The 25,898-nt window shown below is 52.3% G+C and overlaps 11 protein-coding genes across 11 annotated transcripts; 7 read left to right on the top strand and 4 right to left on the bottom strand.

Annotated features, from left to right (window-relative positions):
- Positions 1 to 61: 61 nt before the first annotated feature.
- Positions 62 to 4,487, top strand: KD926_005304 (uncharacterized protein; the record flags this gene model as incomplete). Its single annotated transcript, XM_053098552.1, has 5 exons — positions 62 to 269; positions 320 to 2,052; positions 2,135 to 2,226; positions 2,688 to 2,877; positions 2,946 to 4,487. 5 exons carry the CDS (start codon positions 62 to 64, stop codon positions 4,485 to 4,487), a joined length of 3,765 nt encoding a protein of 1,254 aa, XP_052957679.1.
- A 502-nt stretch (positions 4,488 to 4,989) lies between these two features.
- On the top strand, positions 4,990 to 6,657 carry KD926_005303 (glycylpeptide N-tetradecanoyltransferase swoF; the record flags this gene model as incomplete). Its single annotated transcript, XM_053098551.1, has 3 exons — positions 4,990 to 5,537; positions 5,603 to 6,386; positions 6,460 to 6,657. The coding sequence occupies 3 exons, from the start codon at positions 4,990 to 4,992 to the stop codon at positions 6,655 to 6,657; spliced, it is 1,530 nt and encodes a 509-aa protein (XP_052957678.1).
- A 566-nt stretch (positions 6,658 to 7,223) lies between these two features.
- KD926_005302 (TLD domain-containing protein) lies at positions 7,224 to 9,222 on the top strand (the record flags this gene model as incomplete). Its single annotated transcript, XM_053098550.1, has 2 exons — positions 7,224 to 7,272; positions 7,358 to 9,222. The coding sequence occupies 2 exons, from the start codon at positions 7,224 to 7,226 to the stop codon at positions 9,220 to 9,222; spliced, it is 1,914 nt and encodes a 637-aa protein (XP_052957677.1).
- Positions 9,223 to 9,644: 422 nt separating this feature from the next.
- Positions 9,645 to 12,259, bottom strand: KD926_005301 (uncharacterized protein; the record flags this gene model as incomplete). Its single annotated transcript, XM_053098549.1, has 2 exons — positions 9,645 to 11,901; positions 11,976 to 12,259. The coding sequence occupies 2 exons, from the start codon at positions 12,257 to 12,259 to the stop codon at positions 9,645 to 9,647; spliced, it is 2,541 nt and encodes an 846-aa protein (XP_052957676.1).
- Positions 12,260 to 12,581: 322 nt separating this feature from the next.
- KD926_005300 (alpha/beta hydrolase) lies at positions 12,582 to 14,081 on the top strand (the record flags this gene model as incomplete). Its single annotated transcript, XM_053098548.1, has 5 exons — positions 12,582 to 12,691; positions 12,766 to 12,839; positions 12,891 to 13,091; positions 13,163 to 13,966; positions 14,017 to 14,081. 5 exons carry the CDS (start codon positions 12,582 to 12,584, stop codon positions 14,079 to 14,081), a joined length of 1,254 nt encoding a protein of 417 aa, XP_052957675.1.
- Positions 14,082 to 14,606: 525 nt separating this feature from the next.
- On the bottom strand, positions 14,607 to 17,234 carry KD926_005299 (elongation factor G; the record flags this gene model as incomplete). Its single annotated transcript, XM_053098547.1, has 4 exons — positions 14,607 to 14,661; positions 14,730 to 16,759; positions 16,824 to 16,935; positions 17,029 to 17,234. 4 exons carry the CDS (start codon positions 17,232 to 17,234, stop codon positions 14,607 to 14,609), a joined length of 2,403 nt encoding a protein of 800 aa, XP_052957674.1.
- A 453-nt stretch (positions 17,235 to 17,687) lies between these two features.
- On the top strand, positions 17,688 to 18,209 carry KD926_005298 (uncharacterized protein; the record flags this gene model as incomplete). The annotated part of the gene is made up of 5 exons (XM_053098546.1): positions 17,688 to 17,771; positions 17,824 to 17,881; positions 17,932 to 18,014; positions 18,069 to 18,092; positions 18,150 to 18,209. The coding sequence occupies 5 exons, from the start codon at positions 17,688 to 17,690 to the stop codon at positions 18,207 to 18,209; spliced, it is 309 nt and encodes a 102-aa protein (XP_052957673.1).
- Positions 18,210 to 18,410: 201 nt separating this feature from the next.
- rcf1 (respiratory supercomplex assembly factor RCF1) lies at positions 18,411 to 19,104 on the bottom strand (the record flags this gene model as incomplete). The annotated part of the gene is made up of 3 exons (XM_053098545.1): positions 18,411 to 18,850; positions 18,922 to 18,992; positions 19,064 to 19,104. 3 exons carry the CDS (start codon positions 19,102 to 19,104, stop codon positions 18,411 to 18,413), a joined length of 552 nt encoding a protein of 183 aa, XP_052957672.1.
- An 827-nt stretch (positions 19,105 to 19,931) lies between these two features.
- Positions 19,932 to 21,750, top strand: KD926_005296 (threonine dehydratase, biosynthetic; the record flags this gene model as incomplete). The annotated part of the gene is made up of 3 exons (XM_053098543.1): positions 19,932 to 20,105; positions 20,183 to 20,399; positions 20,450 to 21,750. 3 exons carry the CDS (start codon positions 19,932 to 19,934, stop codon positions 21,748 to 21,750), a joined length of 1,692 nt encoding a protein of 563 aa, XP_052957671.1.
- A 551-nt stretch (positions 21,751 to 22,301) lies between these two features.
- Positions 22,302 to 22,845, top strand: KD926_005295 (50S ribosomal protein L36; the record flags this gene model as incomplete). The annotated part of the gene is made up of 3 exons (XM_053098542.1): positions 22,302 to 22,577; positions 22,707 to 22,741; positions 22,806 to 22,845. The coding sequence occupies 3 exons, from the start codon at positions 22,302 to 22,304 to the stop codon at positions 22,843 to 22,845; spliced, it is 351 nt and encodes a 116-aa protein (XP_052957670.1).
- Positions 22,846 to 23,326: 481 nt separating this feature from the next.
- KD926_005294 (NAD-dependent succinate-semialdehyde dehydrogenase) lies at positions 23,327 to 25,022 on the bottom strand (the record flags this gene model as incomplete). The annotated part of the gene is made up of 4 exons (XM_053098541.1): positions 23,327 to 23,444; positions 23,505 to 24,774; positions 24,849 to 24,936; positions 25,002 to 25,022. 4 exons carry the CDS (start codon positions 25,020 to 25,022, stop codon positions 23,327 to 23,329), a joined length of 1,497 nt encoding a protein of 498 aa, XP_052957669.1.
- Positions 25,023 to 25,898: the final 876 nt, after the last annotated feature.

The following is a 25,898-nucleotide window of genomic DNA, read 5'->3' as shown; positions in this document are numbered from 1 at the left end:
TTAGCTCGGTTTATTTACTCGTCCCTAGCAGATCCCCAGGACAGTGGGTATATCATCGACCATGGCAACCCCAATTCTCCCATTCCGGGATATCAATCTCCATGCCTCTGCCGCTCATTACGCTTTTACTTCACCCTCGTCTCCGAATGCCCCTGCCCTGGTCGTTGACCGACCGACCGGTGATCTGCGTCTCCACGATGGCCCTCTCTCGGGCGCGAAACGCATCTCGAGTATTGCCGGAATCTTGGGTATGATCAAACTGAAGCTAGGTAAGGGTGTCATGGATTCACGGGGCGCTGTGCAATGCTGAACACTGTAGATAAATATCTCATCGTGATCACCAAGGCCCAGCCCATGGGTCGACTACGCGGCCACATGGTTTACAAAGTTGCCGGCACCGAGTTCTTGCCCCTTCGTGAACGTCCTTTGCATGATTACGACGAGGACACCTATCTCGCGCTCCTCAAGGAATTGCTACGTACCGGACCGATGTACTTCTCCTACGCATTGGATCTTACAAATAGTTTCCAGCGCCAGTCGCAAAGCGATGCCAGTCTCCCGATGTGGAAGCGGGCCGATGACCGGTTCTTCTGGAATCGCTTCATTCAGTCCGATTTGATCGACTTCAGTGTAGGAGGACAGGATAACACAAGTATGCGCTATGGTCCCCAGCCCGGAGTCGATCCATATATTTTGCCTGTGATGTACGGAATGCTGCGGATCACACCTGCGAAAATCAAATCAACTTCGTTCACCTTTGCGCTCATTACGAGAAGGTCGCGGCATCGGGCCGGCACGAGGTATTTCTCTCGCGGCATAGACGACAACGGCAATGTTTCAAACTACAACGAGACCGAACAAATTGTCATCTTGAACGACACCGCCGGAGGTCTGGCTGGTTTTGCGGGGGGCCAGTCGATGAAAGAGAAACCCGGTGTGTCGGGCCACGACCTCCAGGTAATAGCGTTTGTTCAGACCAGAGGAAGCGTGCCGGTGTATTGGGCCGAAGTCAACAATCTCAAATACACTCCTAAGCTCCAAGTTCGTGGCGTGGAAACGGCTATTGATGCGGCCAGAAAGCATTTCACCGATCAGATTCGACTGTACGGGGAGAATTATTTGGTTAATCTTGTCAACCAAAAAGGAAGAGAAGAGCGTGTCAAATCCGCCTATGAACAACTAGTACGCACATTGGTATCTTCGTCGACAGAGAGCACCGAGGCTGACGTAAAATCCGCCGAAAAGGTCCATGTTTTGGAATCGGACCAGACACAGAAAGAGCTGGATCGTTTACATTACGTGTACTTCGACTTCCACAACGAAACCAAGGGCCTCAAATGGCACCGCGCGGAGCTATTGATGGACCGACTATTAGACGGACTGACGCGCGGTGGTTACTTCCGTGGCGTGGAGGACCCAGTATTCCCGGATGGGCAATTGGAAATCAGATCCTCCCAGAGCAGTGTCGTCCGCACAAATTGCATGGACTGTTTGGATAGAACCAACGTGGTGCAGAGCATGCTGGGACGGTGGGCTTTGACACGGCAGCTGATTGATGCGGGGATCCTTCGCGCCGGAGAAGCCGCAAATGACGATAAAGATTTCGAGGATTTATTCCGCAACATCTGGGCCGACAACGCCGACGTTGTTTCCAAGTCCTATTCTGGAACTGGGGCGCTGAAAACCGATTTCACTCGTACGGGTGAGCGCACGCGCGCGGGTATGCTACAGGATTTGAATAACTCGATCACCCGGTATATTCGGAATAATTTCATGGACGGTCCCCGGCAAGACGGATTCGATGTATTCCTGGGAACTTATCTTCCTCCGAATTCAACTCTTGGGAATTTGCAGGTCTTTATTGATCGACGACCGCTCATCATTCAGTCCATTCCGTACATCCTGGCCGCAGGAGTGTTCTTTATCATGATTTCCATGTTGACTAGACGGTTGCCTGATGCTGCCGTGTGGCCCTTGCGTTTGTTCATTATCGTGTGCCTAGTTGTGTCCGCCTGGTGTGCGCGCTTCGTTCTGGTGCATGGCATGCTTTACGTACGTTTTTCTTTCTTTTTCAATTTTTCTTCTTGTTTCCCCCTGCCCTGTTGTCTGGCCCCCAGCTAACCATATGATATAGGTCAACTGGCCAAAACTAAACACACCTACGGCTGGTTCCGAAGGTTATCAAGATGCTCTTCTCAAGGCCCGAACAGACCCTGTCGTTGGCCAGTTTCTTCCCGCAAGAAGACACCAGAGAGGTTACAGCAATGCTCGTTTGGGCTTCCTGGAAGAAGGCAAAACGAGGATTGAATAAATCTCTCGTAGTATTGCTCAGACTGGAACATTTCATCTTCTTTCTCGAACGGCTGTATTTGAGTCATTGTACGGCTCTGGTGTCTTCTTCTTATTCTATTATCTACTTTTCTCCTTCTGAAACATATAGTCCCTTTTTTTAGTTTTTATTTCTTCTCTTTTTCACTATCTTATATCACATGCCCTTCTTCGTTTCTTTTTGCTTTTTCATATACTCGCCTCGAGCTTTAATGTGATCACATTTCCCACATGTACAGAAATCATATCCAAATTGTCTTGCGTGCTGAGACCACTACTTGGCCTGGCGATTATTTACTACATAGTAAACTCCGTAGAAAGACCAGCGCCGATATCGCTCACGTGATGCCGATAAGCAGGCGGGACGGCAGCGGACGTCGGGGAGAAGTGAGTAACATTCCTACTTCCTCTCTTGCATGGGTTGGTGACACTCGCGGTCCTCTTACGCCTCCCCCGATGAGAGGCTTGCGCATGACTCCTAGATTCTCACCTGGCAGTCAAATCCTTCGGTCCTTTTCGTCTTACCCCGCCATGTCTCGCAATTATGAGGTATGCGCAGACTCCCGCGAGTCCACCTAGGTCTCTAGAACAGGCATCTAATATTATGCATTTCAAAGGCTGCCATCGCGGCTCTAAATTCTTTGCAATCCAACTTTGCGACCGTCAAACTACTGAATGTGCCGGAGACGAGGAAGGCTATGAACCTACAGTCCCTTCCGGAGACAATCGAATGGTTTCGACGCATCGGGTATCAGCCTTCTGATTTAAATCGCCTCAACCCTGTCCATGTTGCCGGAACAAAAGGCAAAGGATCTACTTCAGCCTTTATCGCCTCCATTCTCTCCCAGTACACGGGTTCGCAATCGTCCGGATCAGAGGCATCCCCACAGCTACAGAAAGTCGGCCTATATACCTCCCCGCATTTGCGTTTCGCCCGAGAGCGCATTCAGATCGATAACGAGCCGATTTCCGAAGAAAAGTTCGCCCGATACTTCTTCGAGGTATGGGACCGCCTCGAGGCGGCCGCCCAAGCAGCCGGTGAAGACCCTACGAGCTCGCCAACCAAACCTCAATACTTCCGCTACCTCTCTCTCATGGCCTTCCATGCGTACCTGAGCGAAGGAGTTAATGCTGCAGTTATCGAGTGTGGGATTGGTGGGGAATATGATTGCACCAACATTATCGAGCGCCCGGCTGCGTCTGCAATCACCAGCTTGGGTATCGACCACACGAACATGCTTGGAACCACGATAGAGGAAATCGCTTGGCATAAAGGTGGTATCATCAAACCGGGGACCAAGACTTTTAGCACCCCTCAGCAGGCCAGCGCAGAGAAAGTTCTCTTCGATCGTGCAGCCGAAAAAGGAACGCAACTGGAAATCGTGGCGAACCACCCTGATCTGACTAGCAATGGCAGCATAAAGCTTGGTTTGGCAGGTGACTTCCAATATACGAACGCAGCGCTGGCTGCCGCAACGGCTGCTGAATTTCTCAAGGAAGTTGGAATCGAGGATGTCACCCAGGATTATCTGCAGAAGCCTTTGCCAGCCAAGATTCGCAAGGGTTTGGAATTAGCTCGGCTAGGAGGTCGATGCGAAACCAGGCACGAGAAGAACATTTCTTGGTACGTTGATGGGGGCCATACGCTCGAGAGTATCAAGCTGGCTGGCCAATGGTTTGCCTCCCAGATTCAAGCCAACTCCTCGTCGACTGACGCAGCGAGCAAGAAGCTCCGGGTCTTGATCTTCAACCAACAGACTCGCGACAGCAATGCCCTTGCCCAAGCGCTTTACGACACTCTGGTCGGGCCTCTTGGGTCTGAGCAACCGTTTACGCACGCCATATTCTGCACTAACGTCACCTACAAGGATGCTGGATACCGACCCGATCTTGTCAGCATGAACACCAATGCATCAGATGTGGACAAGCTGCAGGTTCAAAAGAGCCTGGCGGAGAAGTGGAGTGCCATCGATCCCCAGGCAGAGGTCAAAGTTTACGGCACCATCGAAGAAGCTGTGGACTTTACCCGACAGTTGGCAGCACAGGAAAAAGATCGTGTCGGCAGCGACGAGACTCCTGTGATGACCTTTGTCACCGGCAGTTTGCACCTGGTCGGTGGCTTCCTCGACGTGATTGAAACCAAACCCAGCCAGCAGTAATGGGTACATTTTACTTTTACTACATATACAGTTCCTTCTGGAACAACGCCGATGGTGACGCGGGCTGATTTCTTGGAATCCCTCAAGTTACCAGTCAATGGTGTTCTCAACAACATTTTTGAAAGATACCCAACAAGGCTGTGGTTAGTCCTTGTTTGATCCATATGCGGAATGATTTATATACATGGCGAGGCGTTCGTCTTGGGGCTTCAACAAAACCTCTTCCTGAGAAATGCACATTTACATTGAAATTGCCATAGCTGTCATGGTGTATCTACTTTGAATATACGGTTGTGTATACGGCGTGGATCAATCGTCAACTCCGGAATAATGGACCTTCTGCGTAGCCCAGTGTGACTTGTGAGCCGTATGAATGTAGAGCAGTACATCCTGATGGGGAGCGCGGAGTGACGTGGGGCCGATTCTCGAAAACCAAACTTCCTTCCCGCACCAAACGCCATTCTGTCCTGTCCCTCTTCTTCTCCCTCATCCAACACCCACCATGTCGGACTCCAAGGATAACAAGGGCAAAGCGCCCCAAGATGTCAACCCCGAAGGCGACGCGGCCCAGAACAAATCCTCCTCCAAGAGCGACAAGAAATCCAAGGATGCCAACCCCCTCGCGAAGATTACCCCTCAGATGGCGGAGACGCTGCTAGAGAACAATCCCGCTTTGAAGAACGAGATGATTGGTTTGGATAAGGACAAGGCGGCGGAAGCTCTGCGCAAAATGGATATCTCTCAGCTGCTGACGGGTCTTTCGGTCACCGGCAAGAACCAGAAGGACATCGCTTCGTACAAGTTCTGGCAGACGCAGCCGGTGCCGCATTTCGATGACACGGGTAGCGCAACCGGCGGTCCCATCAAGGTCATTGACCCTGAGAAGGTGTCCAAGGAGCCGGACACTTTGATCGAAGGATTCGAATGGGCGACTCTGGACCTCACCAACGAGACCGAACTACAGGAACTGTGGGACCTGCTGACTTACCATTATGTGGAGGATGACAATGCCATGTTCCGATTTAGATACTCGCAAGCATTCTTGCACTGGTAAGAATCCTAGAGGAACCGGTCATCTATTCGCGTACAGCTGCTAATAGACGTGTGTGATCTAGGGCCCTGATGTCCCCCGGCTGGAAAAAGGAATGGCACGTGGGTGTCCGCGCCTCCAAGTCCAAGAAACTGGTCGCCTCGATCTGCGGTGTGCCTACGGAGATTCGCGTGCGCGACCAGAAGATCAAGGTGACGGAGATCAACTTCCTTTGCATCCACAAGAAGCTCCGGTCGAAGCGCTTGACCCCGGTTTTGATCAAAGAGATTACTCGTCGCTGCTACCTGAACGGAATATACCAGGCCATCTATACCGCCGGAGTGGTCTTGCCGACTCCGGTGAGCTCGTGCCGATACTACCACCGCCCTCTGGACTGGCTGAAGCTGTACGAAGTTGGCTTCTCCCCTCTTCCTCACGGCTCGACCAAAGCCCGCCAGATCACCAAGAACCATCTCCCCAGCACCACGTCCACCCAGGGCCTTCGCCCAATGGAGATGAAGGACGTTGATGCCGTTTACGATTTGCTTGAGCGCTATCTGAAGCGCTTTGATATGAACCAGGCCTATACCAAGGAGGAAATTGAGCACTGGTTGGTGCACCGGGAAAATGCGGAGAAGGAGCAGGTTGTCTGGTCTTATGTGGTCGAGGACCCTGAAACTCAAAAGATTACCGACTTCTTCTCCTTTTACAACCTCGAATCTACGGTTATCCAGCACCCCAAGCACAAGAACGTGCGCGCCGCCTACCTCTACTACTATGCTACGGAGACCGCGTTTACCGGAGATATGAAGGCTTTGAAGGAGCGTCTTCTGCAATTGATGAACGATGCCCTTATATTGGCCAAGAAGGTATGTATTATTCCTCTTTTACCGTACTCACGCAGCAGCACTGGTATTGCAGAGGCTAATTTCGGTTGTTTAGGCGCACTTCGATGTCTTCAATGCCCTCACCTTGCAGGACAACCCTCTGTTCCTGGAACAGCTCAAGTTCGGCGCCGGTGACGGACAATTGCACTTCTACCTATACAACTACAGGACTGCGCCAGTCCCCGGAGGTGTCAACGAGAAAAATCTGCCCGACGAGAAGAACATGGGCGGCGTTGGTGTTGTTATGCTGTAGTTTCCCTCCTCAGCACTGTATCTAGCGATGTCAACCTCGACTGTATGTACTCCGCATCAGAGGTGGCTAAGAAGTTATGAAATAAACATTTATCCCCATTAATTGATACCCGATCGAAGGTAGAATATTTACAACGTGGTCAAAGTAGAGGCATTACGTACTATTAATAATAGGAAATGGGGTGCCTGAGCGAAGATCCCAAAATAGCCGGGTCTGCCCCAGGCGCCAAGACTGTCATGTTTCCGCATCCGTGACGTCTTCGTCTCCCTCGCTTCCCAACTGTCTCTTGTCAACATCTCTCTCCCCTTGCGGGTTGCCTGACTCAACTGGATGTATTCATTGCTTGTATGGCCCGCCCCTCACGCTGTGGCTAGTATCGTCATCATTCCTCGCATCATCTTCCTCCTATAGATTCAGATAAAGATCCCAATGACAACCGGCCCACTCTGTTTATGGGGCCATTCATCGTGACATATATACATCAAACCAACCGCTCTATCTAGACCTTTTGACTCATTTCGGACGCTCATCACGCCCGCTTAATTATCGCCCTTCCAGTATTAACAATGGGCGTAGGTTCATCGTCTGAAAATCACGGCCAGACATCCTCGCCAGGTCAGTACTTTGTCCCTTCAGTCATCAATATACTTTCAAAGAAAAACATCATCCGACTAGTCAATTTATACTAATAACCGGACAGAGGAGCTGAGCTTCATACTTGCTGAGCGTTTCGCTACGAAATGCTTCACCCCTTTGGAACTAACCCATTTCAAAGACAACTTCTTTAGCCGTGCTATAGACCAGGGTGGCATGAAGTACTGGAATGAGAAGATTCTTTCAGATTTCCTGGGTATTCCAGACAGCAGTGATGCCGACTGTCCGTTGGATGCGGGTCCTGCGATCTTCCGTATGGTCTCGTACCTGGGAGCGTTTCCCTTCCAGAACACGCTGGCCCCTAGCGTTCTGACATTCGAGGCCATGGTCAAAGTGGTTGTGCTACTGACAGAGCGATACGGCAAGGTCCTGCGTCGGGCACGCAAGGACAGGATTAGATTGTTATTTGGCAGTCTTGCCGATGTTGGGCGAAGAGATCTTGACAAACCGACGGCCGAGGAAAACACGGATGACAATAAGAATGACGATCCCCCCGTTAAAACCTATGCGTCGGGTTTCGATATCGATGCACCGGCCAATGACAGTTACGAAGAGGAAGATGACGATGATCTTGCGCTCGCAGCTTTGGAATCCTTGGACGCCATTGAGGTCTTCAGACATGACTCCCGCATTGACAAGGCTGTCTACGAAGCTCGCATTTCTGTTGCGACATTCCGACGGCTCCTGATGATGCTCCTTGTGATATCGCCCCTGAAGGCCCTTCAACCTGTTCGAACGTATACGTCTGATCTGTCAGAAAGTCGAATGGAGAGCGTTCGGAAAGAAGCAGATAACATCTTATCGGCTTTCGCCCAGGAAGAAACGGGGGGTATTGGCTACAAGACCTTTGTCAACACCATCACTCACTGCTTCCCCTACCTATTTGATCCGTTGACGCCATTGTTCGAGCACCTGCTGTTCAGCAAAAACCTGAACTTGTCCCAAAAGCGCTCTTCAGGCGACCCTCCTGCGACCGAACCACTCGAGGAGATATCAGAGTCACCGCCACCACCCCCAGAATCTGTCATGCTCCCTGGTAGCTTCAAATCCGTGATCATAAACCCCAGCATCGTATCCCATCTCTCTTTCTTTCTCTCTTCTACCGTATCCAACAAGAATTTCTTCCACGGAAACATGCGCCTACACCCCGTCTTTTCAACGGCAGAACACGGCTCCTCGCTCACGTCCTTCTCACACAACGTGCTTACATGGCAATCAGGCACGCTTCTGCTTCTCGAAGGTGCCGTGATCGGATCGACCGAGCAGAATAACACAGTGTTACTAGGCGCCTATCTCCCTCAGCCCTGGAAATCCCCTTCTTCGTGCCCGTCCAAGTCCTCCGACTCAACATCCCTCCCTTGCCTCTTCCAGCTCTCCCAAAAACACCTCATCCTCCAGGGGAACCCATCCCCCTCGGTCCAGCAGCCCAAAATACCCACAGCCTACTTCTCATCCGCCGCCGGCATCGCCATAGGCTGTCAAATCCCTCCCTCTTCGCGAACCCAACCGCTCCCCCCTTCTCCCCACGGCGCAGGCAGCCTAACCATCGACACCAGTCTCGAGACTGCCACCTTCTACGTGTCCCCGGTTGGACACAACGGCGTCTTCCTACCCCCTGCTACCCTGTCCCCCACAGATACTAGCACAACAACCAAAACAAACATCGACATCTACAACCTCGAGATCTGGGGCCTGGTCCCTGACCCGACGACCGCATCATCCGAACAAGGCCAGAGTGCCATGGAACTACAGCAAGCGAAATGGGAGTTCGAAGCCCGCGAGGCAGAACGAAGACGGAACTTAAATCTCAAAGCCGGGGCGGGCGATAGCGCCGCTGAGAGCGCGCGATGGCTGCTGGAAACGGCGGGACTGATCGGTGACGGGGCTGGTCGACAGGGGGGAAGTGTCTAAGGGATCTTGAATTGAATGAAGCAAATTTTGTTGGGGGTTGAGAATTGATGGACTGGCTGGTTCGGTGGTTGACGCTCCCTTCCTTGCTTTGGTTTTTGTTTTGTGGCGTTATTGGGTTTTGGCTTTCTTGATTGTTAGTAGGTACTTTGGGACACAGTGGAATGTACTTTTCTTTGGGATATTTGGATATGAGTATACACTCTACAGTACAGACTAGTACACGAGGAAGTGAGAAAGCACTGTAGGCTTCTCTAATTGACCTATCTCATCTCTTTCCGATTCAAATTCTTAAGACAGGTAAGTAGTGATTATTGTAGTGATAGCCGTAGCCCAACAACGGAATAATAAAACGCTAATCAAACTCAGCAGTAGAAGCTTCAAGTAAGCATATTTATATATCAATATATATCCGAACAGCAGCATTACATGGGAGCCATGGGCAAGAGACCCGTCGGCGCGCCATAAAAGTCCTTCAGTTCCTCTTCCTCCTCTTCATCGAGCTTCTCGACAAACTCATTGTTCTCGACATCCGACTCATCAACGGCAGCCTTGCCGCGGGATGGTTTTCGTCCAGTGGAAACAGGAACCGGAGTACCAGCTTTCTTGGTCTCCTCTGCTTCAGGCTCCTCGGGGATCTCTTCACGGGGAAGACGGTAGGCGAGGAAACCGTCAGGAGCGCGCTCAGCGCGATCCATCACCTCGTTCATGTACTTGCGAACTTCATCGGCCGGCTTCACAACGCGGTTCAGGGGCTCGAGGACTTTGGGGTTGGTGCTGTGGATGCGGAAGGTGACTGGTTGGTAGTACTCTTTCAGGTTAGAGGTATCCTTTGCTTCCTCGGACTTTTCCTTGCTTGGTTGTTTGTCAGTGTCGGCTTTGCTAGGGGTGGCGTTCGCCTGGTCCTTTTGTTGGTTCTGTTCACCGGCCGGGTTGTCTCCTTCAGCGGCGGGCTGCTTGGACTCCGTCGAAGACGGATCTTGCGGAGTGCTGGCAGATTGGGCGTTGCTTTTGTCCTTCTCGTCGGGTGCCTTGCTTTCTTCCTTCTTCTCCTTCTCTTTCTCCTTTTCCTCTTTTTCCTTGTCCCTTGCTTTCCTCTTGTCAGACTTCTTAGATCGGGATCCCGATTTGCCTTTGGCCCGTGTGCTTCCTGCGTCCGGTGCAGTTTCAATGGGGAATGGTAAATTCGGGTCAACCTTCTTTATAAGCAGGAATGATGCCAATACCGTGTTTCCGCCCGGAAGCCATTCGAGAATGGTATATTCAGGAAACAAATATCGATCACCGGATCCCGCATGTCCGGAGGTACTGCTTCCATACGGCGTGAGTGGTGAAGTGAACTCGAAGACAACCGACTTAAAATTCATCCGTGGAGGCGGCGGCGGAGGCGCAGGGCGATAATAAGGAGTTGGAGAACCGTACTGTGGGGGTCGGGATTGGATTGCGGGTGGATGGCCCTGGTGAGGCTGTGGTTGCTGAGGCTGGTGAGACGGATGTTGCGGTCCTGATCGCGGACCGGTTCCTGGAGTTTGTTGAGGTGGTGGCATGGGGCGAACCGCCGGGCTAGGCTCTACATTAGGAGGTTGCCCTGTCGTCCCGGGTTCTTGCTTCACTTGCGGAGTGGAACCAGGTTTTTGGGTGTTCGGCGTTTGAGGAGGAGCTTTGCTTGGTGTGGCCCTAGTTGAAGAAGGCGAAGGAATTTGCACTTCGACTCGTGGATATGACTGATCTGGCGCTTGTGATGGTGTTGGTTGCGACTTCGGCGTACTCTGCTTTTGTTGAAGTGGAGGATTTTGCGGTGGTTGCGGGCCTGCCTGCTGTCCACTCTGCTGCGCTGACTGCGGAGGTCTTTGTGATGGCTGGGGCTGTGACGTCTGTTGTTGTGGTGTCGGTTGCGGCGTTCGAGGCGATGCCTGAGACTGAGCAGCGGTGGGTGTATTAGACTGTTGTAGTTGCTGTTGCTGCCTTTGCTGCTGTTGCTCCCTTGCTCGGATGATGGCATTCAACTCATCGATGTGAGCCTGGAAAGCGCGAAGTTGCTCTTGCGACGCTTTGCTCGACGCGACTACCCTCATCAAAGCTTTGAGATCAGGGTCTGACGCAGCGCGGGTGGCAAGCATCTGAATAACCGGGTCCGGACTAGGCTTCGCAGGTTGCGGCGGTTGCGGTTGTTGGGACGGGGATGGTCTCTGTGCCGATTGAGGGCCAGGCGCAGGCGGCGGCGCCGCCGGCCGGGGAGTAGTAGGGTGGTTTGGAGTTCGATTCGGGGGCGGAGGGGGCGGATGGCTGTTTGGTTGGTGACCAGGCTGAGGGGAGGATGCATGCGTGGGAGGAGTTTGAGGAGGATGCTGTCGTCCGTGCTGGGGCGGCGCGGGAGAGGGATAGGGATGGTACTGCTGGAAGTTATTCGGGTGACCATAATGCACCATGGGCCGTTGGGGCGGCGTGTATTGAATCGGCGGAGGCGCATTGGGGTCTTTGACGGTGTAGAGCATGGCATCGAACAGATGAGGGCCAACCACAATGCTGCAGGGTCCAACTTTCGACATGGACTCCTTGGGCGGATTCTTGCCTTCGATTTGCTCCCTCTTCGTCTTCTTAGGTTTAGTCCAGTATCGCACCAAGATTCCATCACTGAGCCACTTCTTCTTAGATCGTTCTAACGAGACGAGAAGAACCGCACTGCACATGTTATTAAAACACTGTTAGTTCCCACGTCCCAGTGTCATCCGTCTGTCCTTGTAGGCAACTCTTACCTTTCTGCGATCGACTGGTATTCCTTATCGGACAGGGTCTCCGACTGCGGTGACGATAGGGTGGGGAGACCTTCCCCATCTTTGATTTTCGTTGGTAAAGGTTTTTCAACTACTTCGGGTTCGGGTTCGGGTTCTGGAGCTGGGGCTGGGGTGGGCGAGGGAGCTGCTGTAGGGATCGAGGCCTTTTTCTTCGAGGACTGGGATGCAGGCGCGGCTTCGGAGGCCCGTCTCTTCGCCGCAGGTTCGCGACGTTCGCGTGCTGATGAACGGCGTTTCTCGGCCATGGTGAGAAACGATTAAGAGCGAGTTATGAACGGAGAACGGTTAATCATGGCGTTCGGGAATGAGCGCGCGAGAGAGCGAGGATGCGAAGAAGGGGATGCGAGGAAAAAAGGATGGAGAAGAGAAGGACAGAAAAGAAAAGAGAAGAGAAGAGAGAGACGCGGGAAAATTAAAAACGGTTAGGCCCTTCCGCCTGACATCACAGGACTTTTTCCTTATCTTCGTCCTTTTCTCCCTTTCATCTTCCCTTCCCTTGGGGATTTTTTTTTTTTTTTTTTTTTTTTAAAAAAAAATTCTATTTCCTATCCCCTTCGTATCGATATCATGGTCCAACTTCTCCCTATCTTCCGAAAGGCCTATTGGACGCTGGCCGGGGCCGGTCTGGTTTACGTCGGCTTCATCTGCTCCATGACATTCCCCGATGTACAACGCTTGTATGGACCCATGAATGCACGTAGTCAATGATGCACTCTGTTCGCTGATTCCATAACTTCGGGGATGTATTTAGCGTCCTCTACGCAAATAAGATCAACCCAACTTTATGGGAGGATGTCAATGTGGTCGAGTCCTTCGGTTTCTTAAGTATGTCAACCAAGACCCACTCTGATAACACCCGTTAATGGCAATCCATAGAAACGCAAGTCCAACCCTTCAATCTGGGCACTCCGGACAATGAGACCCTCTATGGTTGGCATTTAATCCCTCCTCATTTGTGTCTGGATCACGAGGAGGAATTGGAGGCGAATGAGCCCTCCGGTCCTGCCGAGGATTACACGAAAACGACCGCATACAAACTCCTTGCGAACGACCCAAATGCAAGAGTTGTTGTTAGCTGTAAGTAGATGGGAAAGGGCATATGCAATATTGATTGCTGAACTTGCAAGACTAACTATTCTACCTGTCAGTCCATGGTAATGCCGCTCATCTCGCGTCTGCCCAACGACCCGAGATCTACCGTATGCTTCTGGGCTTATCGACGCCTTCTCATCCCGTCCATGTGTTCGCTCTTGACTACCGTGGATTCGGCGTGTCGACCGGCTCCCCAACCGAAGAAGGATTAATCACCGATGGCGTTTCCCTGCTCAACTTCCTCACCGCTGGGCCCTTGAAGATCTCTCCCTCCCGGATAGTCATTATGGGCCAGAGTCTCGGAACCGCCGTGAGCGCCGCCGTCGCAGAGCGCTTTGCCTTTGGATCCCCCGACCCAACCGCCATTCAACCTGCCCTGAAGAACCCCGAGCCTTTCGCCGGTGTGATCCTCATGGCGTCTTTCAGCAACCTGCCTAGTCTGGTTGAATCGTACAGCTTCAAGGGCTTCACGCCGCCGATGCTCTCGCCGCTCATGGGCTACCCTCGTGTCCAGAACTGGGTCCGACGCCATATTCTCGACCGCTGGGACACGGCTGCCCGTGTTGCACGCCTGACCGGTGTTGGCCCGACGGCACAAAACGACTCTTCCACTGGATACGCCAGCAAGGGACTGGATCTGGCTATCGTGCATGCCCGAAACGATGTGGAGATTCCCTGGTACGAAGGTCGTCGTGTCTGGGCCGCCGCAACGGGCCAGGATACCAAGGATGCCCCCGGAAGTATTGTCTTGCAGCAGAAGGCTGCTGAGGGTCCAGGCGAGGTGCTTGTTTGGGAGAACAGATCTCCGAAGGGCTCTGGTGCGGTCAAGAAGGTCCGCTGGGAGCGCGTCACCTACGGCGGTATGTGAATTAGTCTGCAGGATCTTATTCGACACGCTGACATGATATAGGCCATAACCGTGTCGCCACTTTCTCTGCAGCCGCACTATCTGTGCTCAGAGCATTTGAAGAGTAGATCACAAAAGTATGCCGCGCTTAGTATGTGAGACTATTCTATCACATCCGGAATATACTTCCTATACCTCCCGAGAATTCGTGAAAAGGGTTTAAAACATATATAAGAATTCCAAAACAAGACCAATCCATATTCTGTATCTAGAGGTGACGAGAGGAGATGCTAATTAACACGCGACCAAATATGTACATATATTCTGCAACCTATTCCCAGATATCAAACTGCTTTTGTTCCGCTCCAAATCATACACCAGCGCGATTAAATGAAAGCCCGCAGTAGCAAATGTCATCATAAAGCTTCACAGGGTCTTTCTATATCTGTTAAATAATACAGGACTCTTCAAGCCGAAAAAGAAAATAGTAAAGCAGAGTCTCCTGGTCGTGGAGTCTATTCAAGAAGCATGAACTTGAGGCTGGCCCGATCGGAGCCGAGGGCCATCCTCGGTGAGTTGAGGTAGCTGCCATGATGGACAACACCGAGGGTCTGATTGCTGAACCCAATCCAAGGCCATGTCGGCCGAGTTGTTTATTTCTTGTGGCGGTCGGCCTGGGCCTTCAGGTACTTCTGGATGAGTTCCTTCCTGCAAGTAGAAAATTTGGTTAGTTATTTCAAGAACTTGGAGCACGGGGAGACAAGAATTAGACATACTGGAGCTGAGGCTGAGCCTTCTCGTAGTGGCTGAACTCCATGGAGTATTCACCCTTACCCTGGGTGGAAGCACGGAGGTGACTACTGAAACCGAACATGCCGTTCAAGCTGCAGTCGGCGAACACGGTGAACTCGTCGACACCAACTTCAGAGTCATTGATGGTGGCATTACGCTTGTTCAGGAGCGAGATCACGTCACCCTGGAACTCGGCGGGCGCGGTAACAACGGTCTTCATCATGGGTTCAAGGACCGAGGGGGCACTCTCCATGAACGCCTTACGGAAAGCTTGCTGGGTAGCGTTCTTGAAGGACATTTCGGACGAATCCGTCATGTGGGTAGCACCATCGTTGATGACCATGCGAGTTCCAAGCACCTTGTGACCGATGAGGGGACCCTTGTCGCAAGACAGGTGGAAACCTTTCTCGCAGGCGAACAAGAACTTCTCGGAGATACTTCCACCAACAACCTGTTCTTCGAAGCTGTTTTCCTCGAGTTTCTCCGAGGGCTCCATCCATCCGACCACACGGGCATAGTCACCAGGACCTCCCGACTGCTTCTTGAGCAGGTGGTCGAACTCGACACGGTTGCCGATGGTCTCCCGGTAAGCCACCTGAGGAGGACCGGTTTCACAGTCGACGCCGTACTCACGACGCATACGCTCGATGTAGATGGAAAGATGCAGCTCACCCATTCCAGAGATGAGGGTCTGTTCACTCTCGGAGTCATAAGTCACACGGAAGGTGGGATCCTCTCGCTGGAAACGAGCCATGGCCTTGGAGAACTTGGCACCGTCCTTGTTGTTCTTGGGCTTGATAGAGAGCGAAATGACGGGCTCGGGAACGAACATGGACGACATGGTGTAACCCAGCTGGCCGTCAGTGAAGGTGTCACCAGAGGCGCATTCGACACCGAAGACAGCACAGATTTCACCAGCGCCGATCTCGGAGACGTCTTCCATCTCGTTGGAGTGCATACGAACAATACGAGGAATTTTGACCTTCTTGTCGTTCCGTGCGTTGAACACGTTGGAACCCTTGCGCAAGGTTCCCTGGTAGACACGGATGTAGGTCAGCTGACCAAAGTTGCTCTCTTCGAGCTTGAAAGCAAGTCCCACCAAGGGAAGAGAGTTGTAGGGGACGAGCTTGACGGAAGCCTCGTCACGCTTCTTATCAAGGGCCAGGTTTTGCACCTCGGACGGGTTCGGCAGGTAGTCAACAACACCATCCAGCATGGGCTGCACCGACTTGTTGGCCAAAGCAGAGCCCATGAAAACGGGAGTGAACTTCAGACCGATGGTGGCACGGCGGATAGCAGCCTTCATCTGGTCCGGAGTAGGCTCAAGCTCACTGAGGAAGAGCTCGGCGATCTCATCGTCAACATCCGCAAGGGTTTCGATAAGCATCTTCCTTCTCTCTTCCACGATACCCTTGACCTTCTCGGGGATCTCAGCCTTCTCAGCGATCTCCTCGCCGCTAGGACCAACGTTCACCAACGTCCTCATGTTGATCAAGTCGACAACACCTTCGAATTCGTCCTCGGCACCAATGGGCACCTGGACCGCGGCAGCGGGGATCTTGAGCTTGGCGTTGATCTGATCGATGGCCTTGAAGGGGTTGGCACCCATGCGGTCCATTTTGTTGATGAAGGAAATGCGAGGAACGTTGTAACGTCTCATCTGTCGGTCGACAGTGATCGTCTGGGACTGAACACCAGAAACAGCACACAGGATCATGACCGCACCGTCCAGGACACGGAGGGCTCTTTCCACCTCAATGGTGAAATCAATGTGACCGGGCGTATCGATCAAGTTGAAGTGGTATTTCTGTTCCTTGCCTTCGGCATCCTTTTTGACCCAGTCACAGAATGTAGCCGCCGACTGGATAGTAATACCCTTTTCACGCTCCAGATCCATGGAGTCCATTTTGGCGCCAACCTTGTCACCACCACGAACTTCATGGATGGCCTTGATACGACCCGTGTAGAAGAGGACTCGTTCCGTACAGGTGGTCTTTCCACTATCGATGTGCGCCTGTTATGCCAGCAACAAATCAGACAACTGCCAATTTCATTCGAAATGTCGAAGATTTGCTTACCGCAATACCGATGTTTCTCACTCGAGATAGACGTTCCGCCTCGACGGGGTCAAGGTTGTCGATAATGGCCTCCTGGGACAAGGCGTCGGGGGTGGCGGCAGCAGCCTCCAGACTGGTTTACCACGAAGTAGATTAGGAATCTGAATTGACAATGGATTTATTTCCTGGCAGAGTAGATAGATGACATGGAACAGAGACAACTCACACGGCAGCGGCAGTCGAGGAGGCATTCCTTCTCTGCTCCAGCGTTCTGTTCAGGACGGACTGATAAGCGGGAGCAGAACGGAGGGCGGCCGTCGACGCGCATCGCAGGCGTTGCGACAGGAAGTTCTGAGACTGAAGACGGACCGGAGATCTGACCAAGCCAGAGACCGCACGGTACTGCAACCGTGCAAGAGAAGGACACCGCATGACTGTCGTCCACCCACAGGGAATTGATCGAGACACTCGAGAGCAGATGGAGAAGTGCCAAACAAACCTCCGAGAAAAAAAGTTCGGGGAATGGCCAGGCACGCGTCACGTGAGGATAGCCGATTGACCATTCGGTTGCTGCGAAATGTTAAGCCCGTCGGGGTGGTCCCTGCATCTCAGGGCGGAGGATTCGATGGGGGTCAATGGTCCGAATATGGTTCTTCCTCACTCGAAAATGTAGGAATATCACCGTGAACAAGTCTATCTTCGTCGTAAAGATGTCTGGTGCTCCCCAAGTCCTCCGCGGCGGTTCTCGGACGTACCATACCGAAATATTTCAGGACAATACGGCGAGTGCAGCACCTCACCGCCTTTGATTTGGGGCATTTCCATCTACCTACTGTTCAGTGTTCATACTCCATACTGCTGTTCATCAGTTGAATAGAAGCCACGATGAGACCCTCCATCCGACTCCTCGCGACGGTGTCTCGCACTCAGCCATCCAAGCTGAAGAAGCCCGCAATTGGCCTAGACCACGTATGTCAATCCAGTTCCTGTCTGCCTTTCGACCTACTGACTCATAATCTAGTTCATTCAGAGACAACGAGTGCTGGGGTTTTGGCGCGAAATTGTCCGGGCATTGAATAGTTCGTCGACTCAACACCTTGAAGCCCGTGAACCTGCTGACTCTATGAAGAAATTCCCCAGTCGTCCACGCGCGACGAACTGCATAGTTATGCCCGCGATGAGTTTGAGCGGCATCGCAACGTTACAGATCTAGTAAGTCATGATCTATGACAAATTCCAAGCACAGGGCTAACAAGGACTTATCAGCAACACATACGATATCTACTTTCGGTGGGTTCTACCCTTTTTTCTCCTTTCTGCTTATGCGGTAGCTCTAATTCAACACAGACCGGAAAGTCCGAGTTCGAGACCATGAAACGTTACGTTGACGAGCAAGTTCTTGGTTAATGCCCGTAAATATAGCAAGCTTACTGGATGGTGGGGAAGTCTTTGAAGTATGACAGGAAGCGGTTGGAGACGAGATGTTCGCATGCAGAATAACACCTAAATGTAAATATATACACTATGATACCCAAACTCAATCAGGATTGTTGCGGGTTCCTGGAACCCTTTTTTAAAAATTTCGCCTTGTCTGAAATCCCCCGACCTTTACCGCTGCCTCGACACGAGCTCTTGGACAGCCGCCAACACCCCAAGAGACTTCTGCTCAGTTGGCTCGATGACGGAGCGAGCGGCATCCTGCTCGGGCGCCGGTTTAGCATTCGCAGCAGAGACCTTGCCAGCCTCCTTGGCCGCCGACTCCATGGCAGCATGACGCTCCCGCCAGTCCCGGTCCTCCTTGTCACGAATCTCCAGCTCGCGCAGCCATGCGTCCCGCTTCTCTTGACTCTTGCGCGCCTCCACCGCCTGCTCGAACTCCTTGCGCTGCTGTCGCTCCGTCTTATAGAACATGCCTCCGGCAACCACGGCCACAAGCGTGAAGAACTGGGCGTAGATACGAGCACGGAACATCTTATTCATCTCCACCGAGTCGCCGGCCTTCATCGATCGATAGGCGCGGTAGAGCGCGTAAGAGGTGGCGGCGCATCCTACCGACAAATTGACAATTAGCACTAGGGCTATGGAGCTACACAAGCTCTTGTAAAGCCGATCGGATTACCTAGTGGGATCAGGGGCTCTTCCTTGAAACGTCTGCGGAACTTCTGGAGACCGGTTTCCTCCTGGAAGTGACTATGGCAGATGATCAGTATCCCCGCTTCCAGTGTACTCGGAAACAAGGAATATAGGGCCCGGATACGTACGGATTATCCTCCAGGGAGGACGGAAGAGGCTCGCTAGACATTATAGCTGATAACAATGGACAATGATGCTATATCGCCTGTCGAGCGTCGTCGGAATGATTGTCCGGAGAGAGGATTCGGACGGAGGTGGTATGATCTGGAGAGTCGGGGTCGACCGGTTGTCTGGTGGGTCTTTTCGTCTGGTTAGCAAGAGCAATTCAATAATATCGTACCCTGTCGCAAAAGGAACCCACATCTTCTGTGCCTTCTCCTTCGATCTGTGACAATGGAAGGAGGGTCAGTCAGGGACATGACGTCGCGAGGAGCAGAAGATTCGGACGAGGGTGGTAATTTACGGTATGTTCTGGTAATACTACTTTTGTATACACATAGATAGTTGCCTGAATGCCTTATCACTATCAAGCATGAAGCAATCCCCGATTTGAGTGCTCTGACCAAGATTGAGATGCATATGCGGCCCCAGATTCTCTATCATCCTGTTTATCAAGTCTATTATGAAATTTGAAATGTAATTGAAACGAATTCTCGGTCACTTTTAGAACCTAACACTGGATAAAGTTCCGGACAGGATGAATGTACTGCCTAAAAGGGTCCTCCGCGTCACCAGGACGAGGCGCATGCGATCATAAATGGACATTCACTTAGGTATAAATATCACCCAGGCCTATCCCAGTCAACTCTCTCCAGCGTAGGAAACAACCAGGGCGCAGTTAGGGCTGGCTGGCAGGGTTGATGACATAAACAGTTCCGCTCCGATCACGGAATTTTTGCCTCCCCGCGGAAGAGTCATTTGCGGTTTGCCTTCGGAGGTGCTCCTTCTCATCCCAATTCCCCTCCAATTTTCTCTCGTCCTTCGACCTACGCCATAATGTCTGAAGATTCCTCCACAAATGGCATGGCGACCCCAGTCTCCGCGCAGATGAACAGTTTGGCCCTCCACCAGAATGAATGTTCCCCCCAGTCCGAGCGCGGCGAGCGCAAACTGTTTGGGCTCGACTGGGGAATCCCCGATGCTTTCCTCCTCCCCAATGGGTTTCCGGACGTAAGTTCGAGTTTATTCGCAGTCTCGACTGTTTCGAAGGAACCTACAATCGCTAACCCGGTGATAATGGACAATAGTACCTGCGCTTGATCTTGACCTCCCGGGTCTACGACATCCTCGACGAGACTCCTCTCCACCACGCCGTCAACCTCAGTAATCGATTGGAATGTCGGGTTCTTTTGAAGCGGGAGGATTTACTCCCGGTCTTCAGTTTCAAACTTCGTGGTGCCTACAACAAGATGGCTCATCTGACTCATGAGCAGCGGTGGAAGGGTGTGGTGGCGTGCTCCGCCGGTGAGTCCAGCAAATGGCCATTGACCATAACCAGCTGACGTCTGAGACAGGCAACCACGCGCAGGGTGTTGCATACTCCGCTCGCAAATTGAAAATCCCCGCCACCATCGTCATGCCCTCGGGCACCCCGGCTATCAAACATTTGAACGTTGCTCGCCTCGGTGGCAGTGTGGTTCTCCACGGGCAAGATTTCGACGCGGCAAAGGAAGAGGCACACCGGTTAGAGAAGCAGCATGGGCTCACCAGTATCCCTCCTTTCGACGACCCTTACGTGATCGCTGGTCAAGGAACCATCGGCATGGAAATCCTGCGCCAGGCGAACCTGCAAAACCTCGAGGCCGTATTCTGTGCTGTTGGGGGTGGAGGTTTGATTGCTGGCATCGGAGTCTATCTCAAGCGGATTGCGCCCCATGTTAAGATTGTTGGCGTGGAGGCACATGACGCGAATGCGATGGCCCAGTCCCTGGGCTCGGGCGCGCGAGTGCAGCTGAAGGAAGTCGGACTCTTCGCCGACGGTGCCGCGGTGAAGAATGTGGGCGAGGAGAACTACCGGTTGGCCCGTGAGGTCATCGATGAGATCGTCCAGGTCAGCACGGACGAAACGTGCGCTGCGATCAAGGATTCGTTCGAGGACACTCGTTCCATCATCGAGCCCGCGGGCGCCTTGGCTCTTGCCGGTCTGAAGAAATATGTTTCCTTACACCCTAGCCCGGACACCAACCGCGAGCTGGTCGCTATCACCTCTGGTGCTAACATGGACTTTGACCGTCTGCGCTTTGTCGCTGAGCGTGCCGCCCTCGGAGAGCGCAAGGAGGCGCTACTGAGTGTCAACATTCCCGAGAAGCCCGGTGCTTTCGCCAAGCTGGTTGAAGTGGTTCTCCCCCATGCTGTGACGGCGTTCAGCTACCGCTACGCTCGCGACGACTCAGCCGACGTCCTTATGGGTGTTTCTCTGTCCGCGTTGACGGGACGGGAGGATCTGGCCATCCTGATGCGGGAGTTAGAAAAGGGAGGCATGAGCACGAAGGACCTCAGCGACGACGAGCTTGCCAAGCGCCATGTTCGCTTTTTGGTCGGTGGACGCTGCGACGTGCAAGACGAACGTTTGTTCATGTTCGAATTCCCTGAGCGCCCGGGCGCGCTCGCCAAGTTCTTGACCACGCTACGTCCCAACCAGAATATCTCTCTATTCCACTACCGTAACTACGGTGGCGATGTCGGCAAGGTACTTGCTGGTATCCAGTGTCCTGGTGCCGAGAAGGAGGATCTCGAGGCGTTCTTGAACGACCTGGGCTATCCGTTCAGCGAGCAGACCGATTCCCCCACTTACCGCACTTTCCTTCGCTCGTGAAAAGCTATACACTCTTCATTCTCGATGTAAAGTTTGATTCGTATTTTTTTTTTAGCTTGTTTATCTTCGTGTGTTGGCAAAAGATTCTGCTGGGCGGCTGTGGATGGTTTCGAGTTAAGCTTGTTAGGCGTTTGGACTGGAGAATTAAAACTATAGACTCTATTGCATCTGTTGTTACGTTATGTATTCATGATTTCTCAGTCGTGTCTACTCTTTTGGCCGTCTTTGCGCATTGCAGCAATAATTACCCACTATGAACTAGGAAGGTCCTCAATAATCAGGCCACAAGGCCAACAACACGTGACTGTAATGTCGGCACCCCGGCACAACCAAAAGTCCGAAGCTCCAATCCTGGCCCGCGGAAATCAAAAGATCGAAGCAACAGAGCGAGCGAGCGCGCGAGAGAGAAGAGAGTCCAGACAGCGAGACGCAGAGAGGCCGATAGCCACCCTTTTACGACCCCATCGACTGCCATCTGTCAATTCCACAGTCCCCTCACCCGCGGAAACTTTCTCTCCAATCGCCCGAAAACCCCGGCCATACCACCAAACATGTCTCTACGCTCCATCCTCAGTTCCTCGACCGGCGCTCTCCGACACTTCCTCCCCTCGCTGTCCCGCCAGTCCTGGGCCCACGGAATTCTCTCCTCTCGGCCGTTTTCGCACCTCGCCAAACTCTCGATCGGTAATGGCTTGCGGGCCTTGCGGGATGGTGGAGCGCAGCAGAGCTCGAATCTCGGCGTGGTAGCGTCGACGGTGCGACAGATCGAACAGGTTCGAGGGATGAAGACCCGGTCGTCGGTGAAGAGGTTGTGTGATGGGTGTAAGGTATGTTGTTTTTCCTTCCATATCTCCTTTGTGCGGAGTTTGAATATTCGGGATCCTACAAAGTCCTAAGGAAGGATGTTGGAAGATGGATGCATTGGATGGCTAGCTAACCTGGTCTGTTTTGTATAGCCCGTTCGCAGAAAGAACAGAGTCTACATCATCTGGTGAGTGGTGTTCTGAGAACCCCCCATCTAGTCTAGGACAGGCTAATTGCGATTATCACTGCAGCTCGAAAAACCCCAAGCATAAGCAACGTCAAGGAAAATAAACGGCGCGGTGTCGGAGACCAGAATGAACGGAGAGAAAATGAAAAACAAGAGGGAAATAGAGGAGGTCAACGGGCTACCGACGATCTTTCGACTATGAACTCGCCGAAGAGCTATGGATGATGGAAATGACTCTCTGCTAGAGTCGTCAACTCACACACTTACTCTGTGCATAACTGTACTGGATATACCGGGTATTCTCTTCTCTTCTCGCCACTGACATTGGCATCGGCATTGACATTGGGAACTTGTGCATTTGCGATATTTTGACTGGGATATGAGGCGCTTATGTTCAATTGTATGTATGTATATTATTGTTAACTACTTGGTCTATGCATTTTTCTTTCTTTCCATGTGATCTTAGAATGTATGAGTGGAAGTGGATAGATAGTCAAGATAAATATCGTAGATTGCTTCATTAGATGTGGTTTCTATATTCAAAATATCGTTTTGCGGTATCCAATTACATTTCAAATTCCCTTCTTACGACTGCAGAGGCTCGCCCATTCCTCCGAACGTGACGCTCTTGATCGTAAGGAACTCGTCGATTCCGTACTTGCTGCCCTCGCGGCCGAATCCACTCTGCTTGACACCACCGAACCTGGGACGGTTAGTATCCGTTTGGAGGGTGAAAATCTGAAGGAGAGGAAGGAAAACTTACGGAGAGGCAACATCACTGATGAGACCAGTGTTCACACCAACCATTCCTACTTCCAGGGCCTCGGCGACCCGGAAGATACGTCGAACGTTACCGCTGAAGAAGTACCCGGCAAGACCGACTTCAGCGCGGTTCGCCAGATCCACGACTTCCTTCTCGGACTCGAAGGGGAACAGCCCCGCGACGGGACCGAAGGTCTCCTCAGACGCAAGCAGCATGTCCTTGTTCATCTCGGTCAGAACGGTAGGGTCGTAGAAGTTGGGGCCCAGCGCGGGGACCTTGCGGCCTCCAACGACCACCTTGGCGCCCTTGGAGGTGGCGTCCTGAACGTGCTCGTCGACTTTGTCGATGGCGCGACCGTGGATGACCGGGCCGTGGGTGACGCCTTCGCCGAAGCCGGCACCGAGCTTGAAGGTCTTGACTTTCTCGACGAATCGCTTCACGAACTCATCGTAGACGCCGCGTTGGACGTAGATGCGGTTGGCGCAGACGCAGGTCTGGCCGGAGCTGCGGAACTTGGAAGCGATGGCTCCGGCAACGGCGGTGTCGAGGTCCTCGACATCATCGAAGACGATGAATGGGGCGTTACCTCCCAGCTCCCAGGAAACCTTCTTGATGGTCGACGCCGACTGCTTCATGAGCAGCTTGCCGACGTTGGTTGAGCCGGTGAACGACACCTTGCGGACTTCGGGGTGAGTGGAGATCGTCTCGCCGACTTCAGGGGTGTTCTTCATAGCGGTGACGATGTTAAAGACACCCTTAGGGATACCGGCGCGGTTGGCCAGCTCCGCAAGAGCGTTGGCAGTGTAGGGAGTCTCTCCGGGGGTCTTGACGACCACCGTGCAGCCAGCCGCCAGAGCAGGACCGACCTTTCTCGTGATCATCGCAGCAGGGAAGTTCCACGGCGTGATGAGACCGCAGACGCCGACAGGCTGCTTGAGAGTAATCACTCTGTTGCTGGCCACGGACGAAGGAATCGTGTCGCCATAGATACGGGGAGCCTCCTCGCTGAACCACTCGAAGAAGCCAGCCGCGTAGTTCACCTCGCCTTTGGCATCCGCGAAGGGTTTGCCGTTCTCCCACGTAATCAGAGTCGCCAGATCATCTGAGTTGTCTATCATCAATTGATACCACCGACGGAGCATGCGGGCACGTTCACGGGGCAAGGTGTTGCGGAATGTCGAGAAGGCCTCGGAAGCAGCCTGGATGGCCTTCTGGGCGTCCGTGGCGTTGAACTCGGGGCATGTTCCAATGAGCTTTCCAGAAGCCGGATCTATGATGGTCATAGGGAGTTAGATTCACAAGTTTAACGGATCCTATTTTCCAGCCTGGGAAGAATGTGCCTACCGTGAATTTCAAAGGTCTGTCCCGACTGGGCGCCTACCCACTCGCCGTTGACATAAGCCTTCTCAATGAAGAGAGACTGGTCTTTCAACTAGATATCACGGGAGATTGGTTAAAATCATGCATCTCCCATCTAGACCGGGGCAAAAAACGCACTTGAGGTACAGTATGACCCATCGTATATAGTCGTTTAGCGTAAATTGGCGGCGGAATCGAGAACGGGTAACGAGGACGCGATCTCAAAAACTGTCGAGAAACAGGACGGATGAGTCTTTCCATGGTGTTAATGAGTACGCCTGCCTCCGATTTAAATAACAAAACTGATGCGCCACAGAATCTCGGACAGAAGGCCGAGCGAACTGATCTTCCGTCTAGTTCCTAGCACTTCTTCCTGCTGAAATGCGGGGGACAAGCTGGAACTCGGAGTGTGACGGAACGAGGGACAAAAATGCGACGAATAGAAAGGTAAAAGGAGTACTGACAAGAAAAATTGACTGCGTGAGATTCCGGGACGGCGGAGCCTTTTAACTCAAGCAATGGCGAGCAGGAACAGGTATCCATCGCCCTTGAAGACTCCGAGTCGCCTGCGCTTCATTTCCCGCAGGCGGGGAAGCTCCGCATCACGTGGGCGACGTCATCGATATGTTCTTTCCCTGTTGTTGCTCCCATTCCCCATTATTAAGCCCGGTATTGAGATTGAATTGAACTCCAAACACATAAATTGCCATATTCCTTTTCTCACGCTCGTCACTCTGGCTGTTATCCCCTGGCTGCGCGTTGTTTTGTTCAACAAGAACTCGGGGATAATAAATTACGATGCGGTATTGCAATTACCATATCGGCATGTCGATCAATGCGCCGGAGCATTAAGCCAATAAACAGCCATCATTTGGTACTGGCTCGGCGCTTCGGCGCAATTAGAGAGGAGGCTGTAACATTCTGTTACACCATCATACCATTATATTATCTTATCTATGTGCATATAGACAGTAGTTGAAAGTGTTATATAGATGGCTTTTGTTCATTGATTTTAAACAAGATTTATTATACACC

This window comes from Aspergillus affinis, assembly GCF_023601865.1.
Source record: "Aspergillus affinis strain CMG 70 chromosome Unknown NODE_25_length_320802_cov_86_012257, whole genome shotgun sequence".
Taxonomy (NCBI): Eukaryota; Fungi; Ascomycota; class Eurotiomycetes; order Eurotiales; family Aspergillaceae; genus Aspergillus; species Aspergillus affinis.
This window is presented reverse-complemented; position numbering and strand designations above follow the sequence as displayed.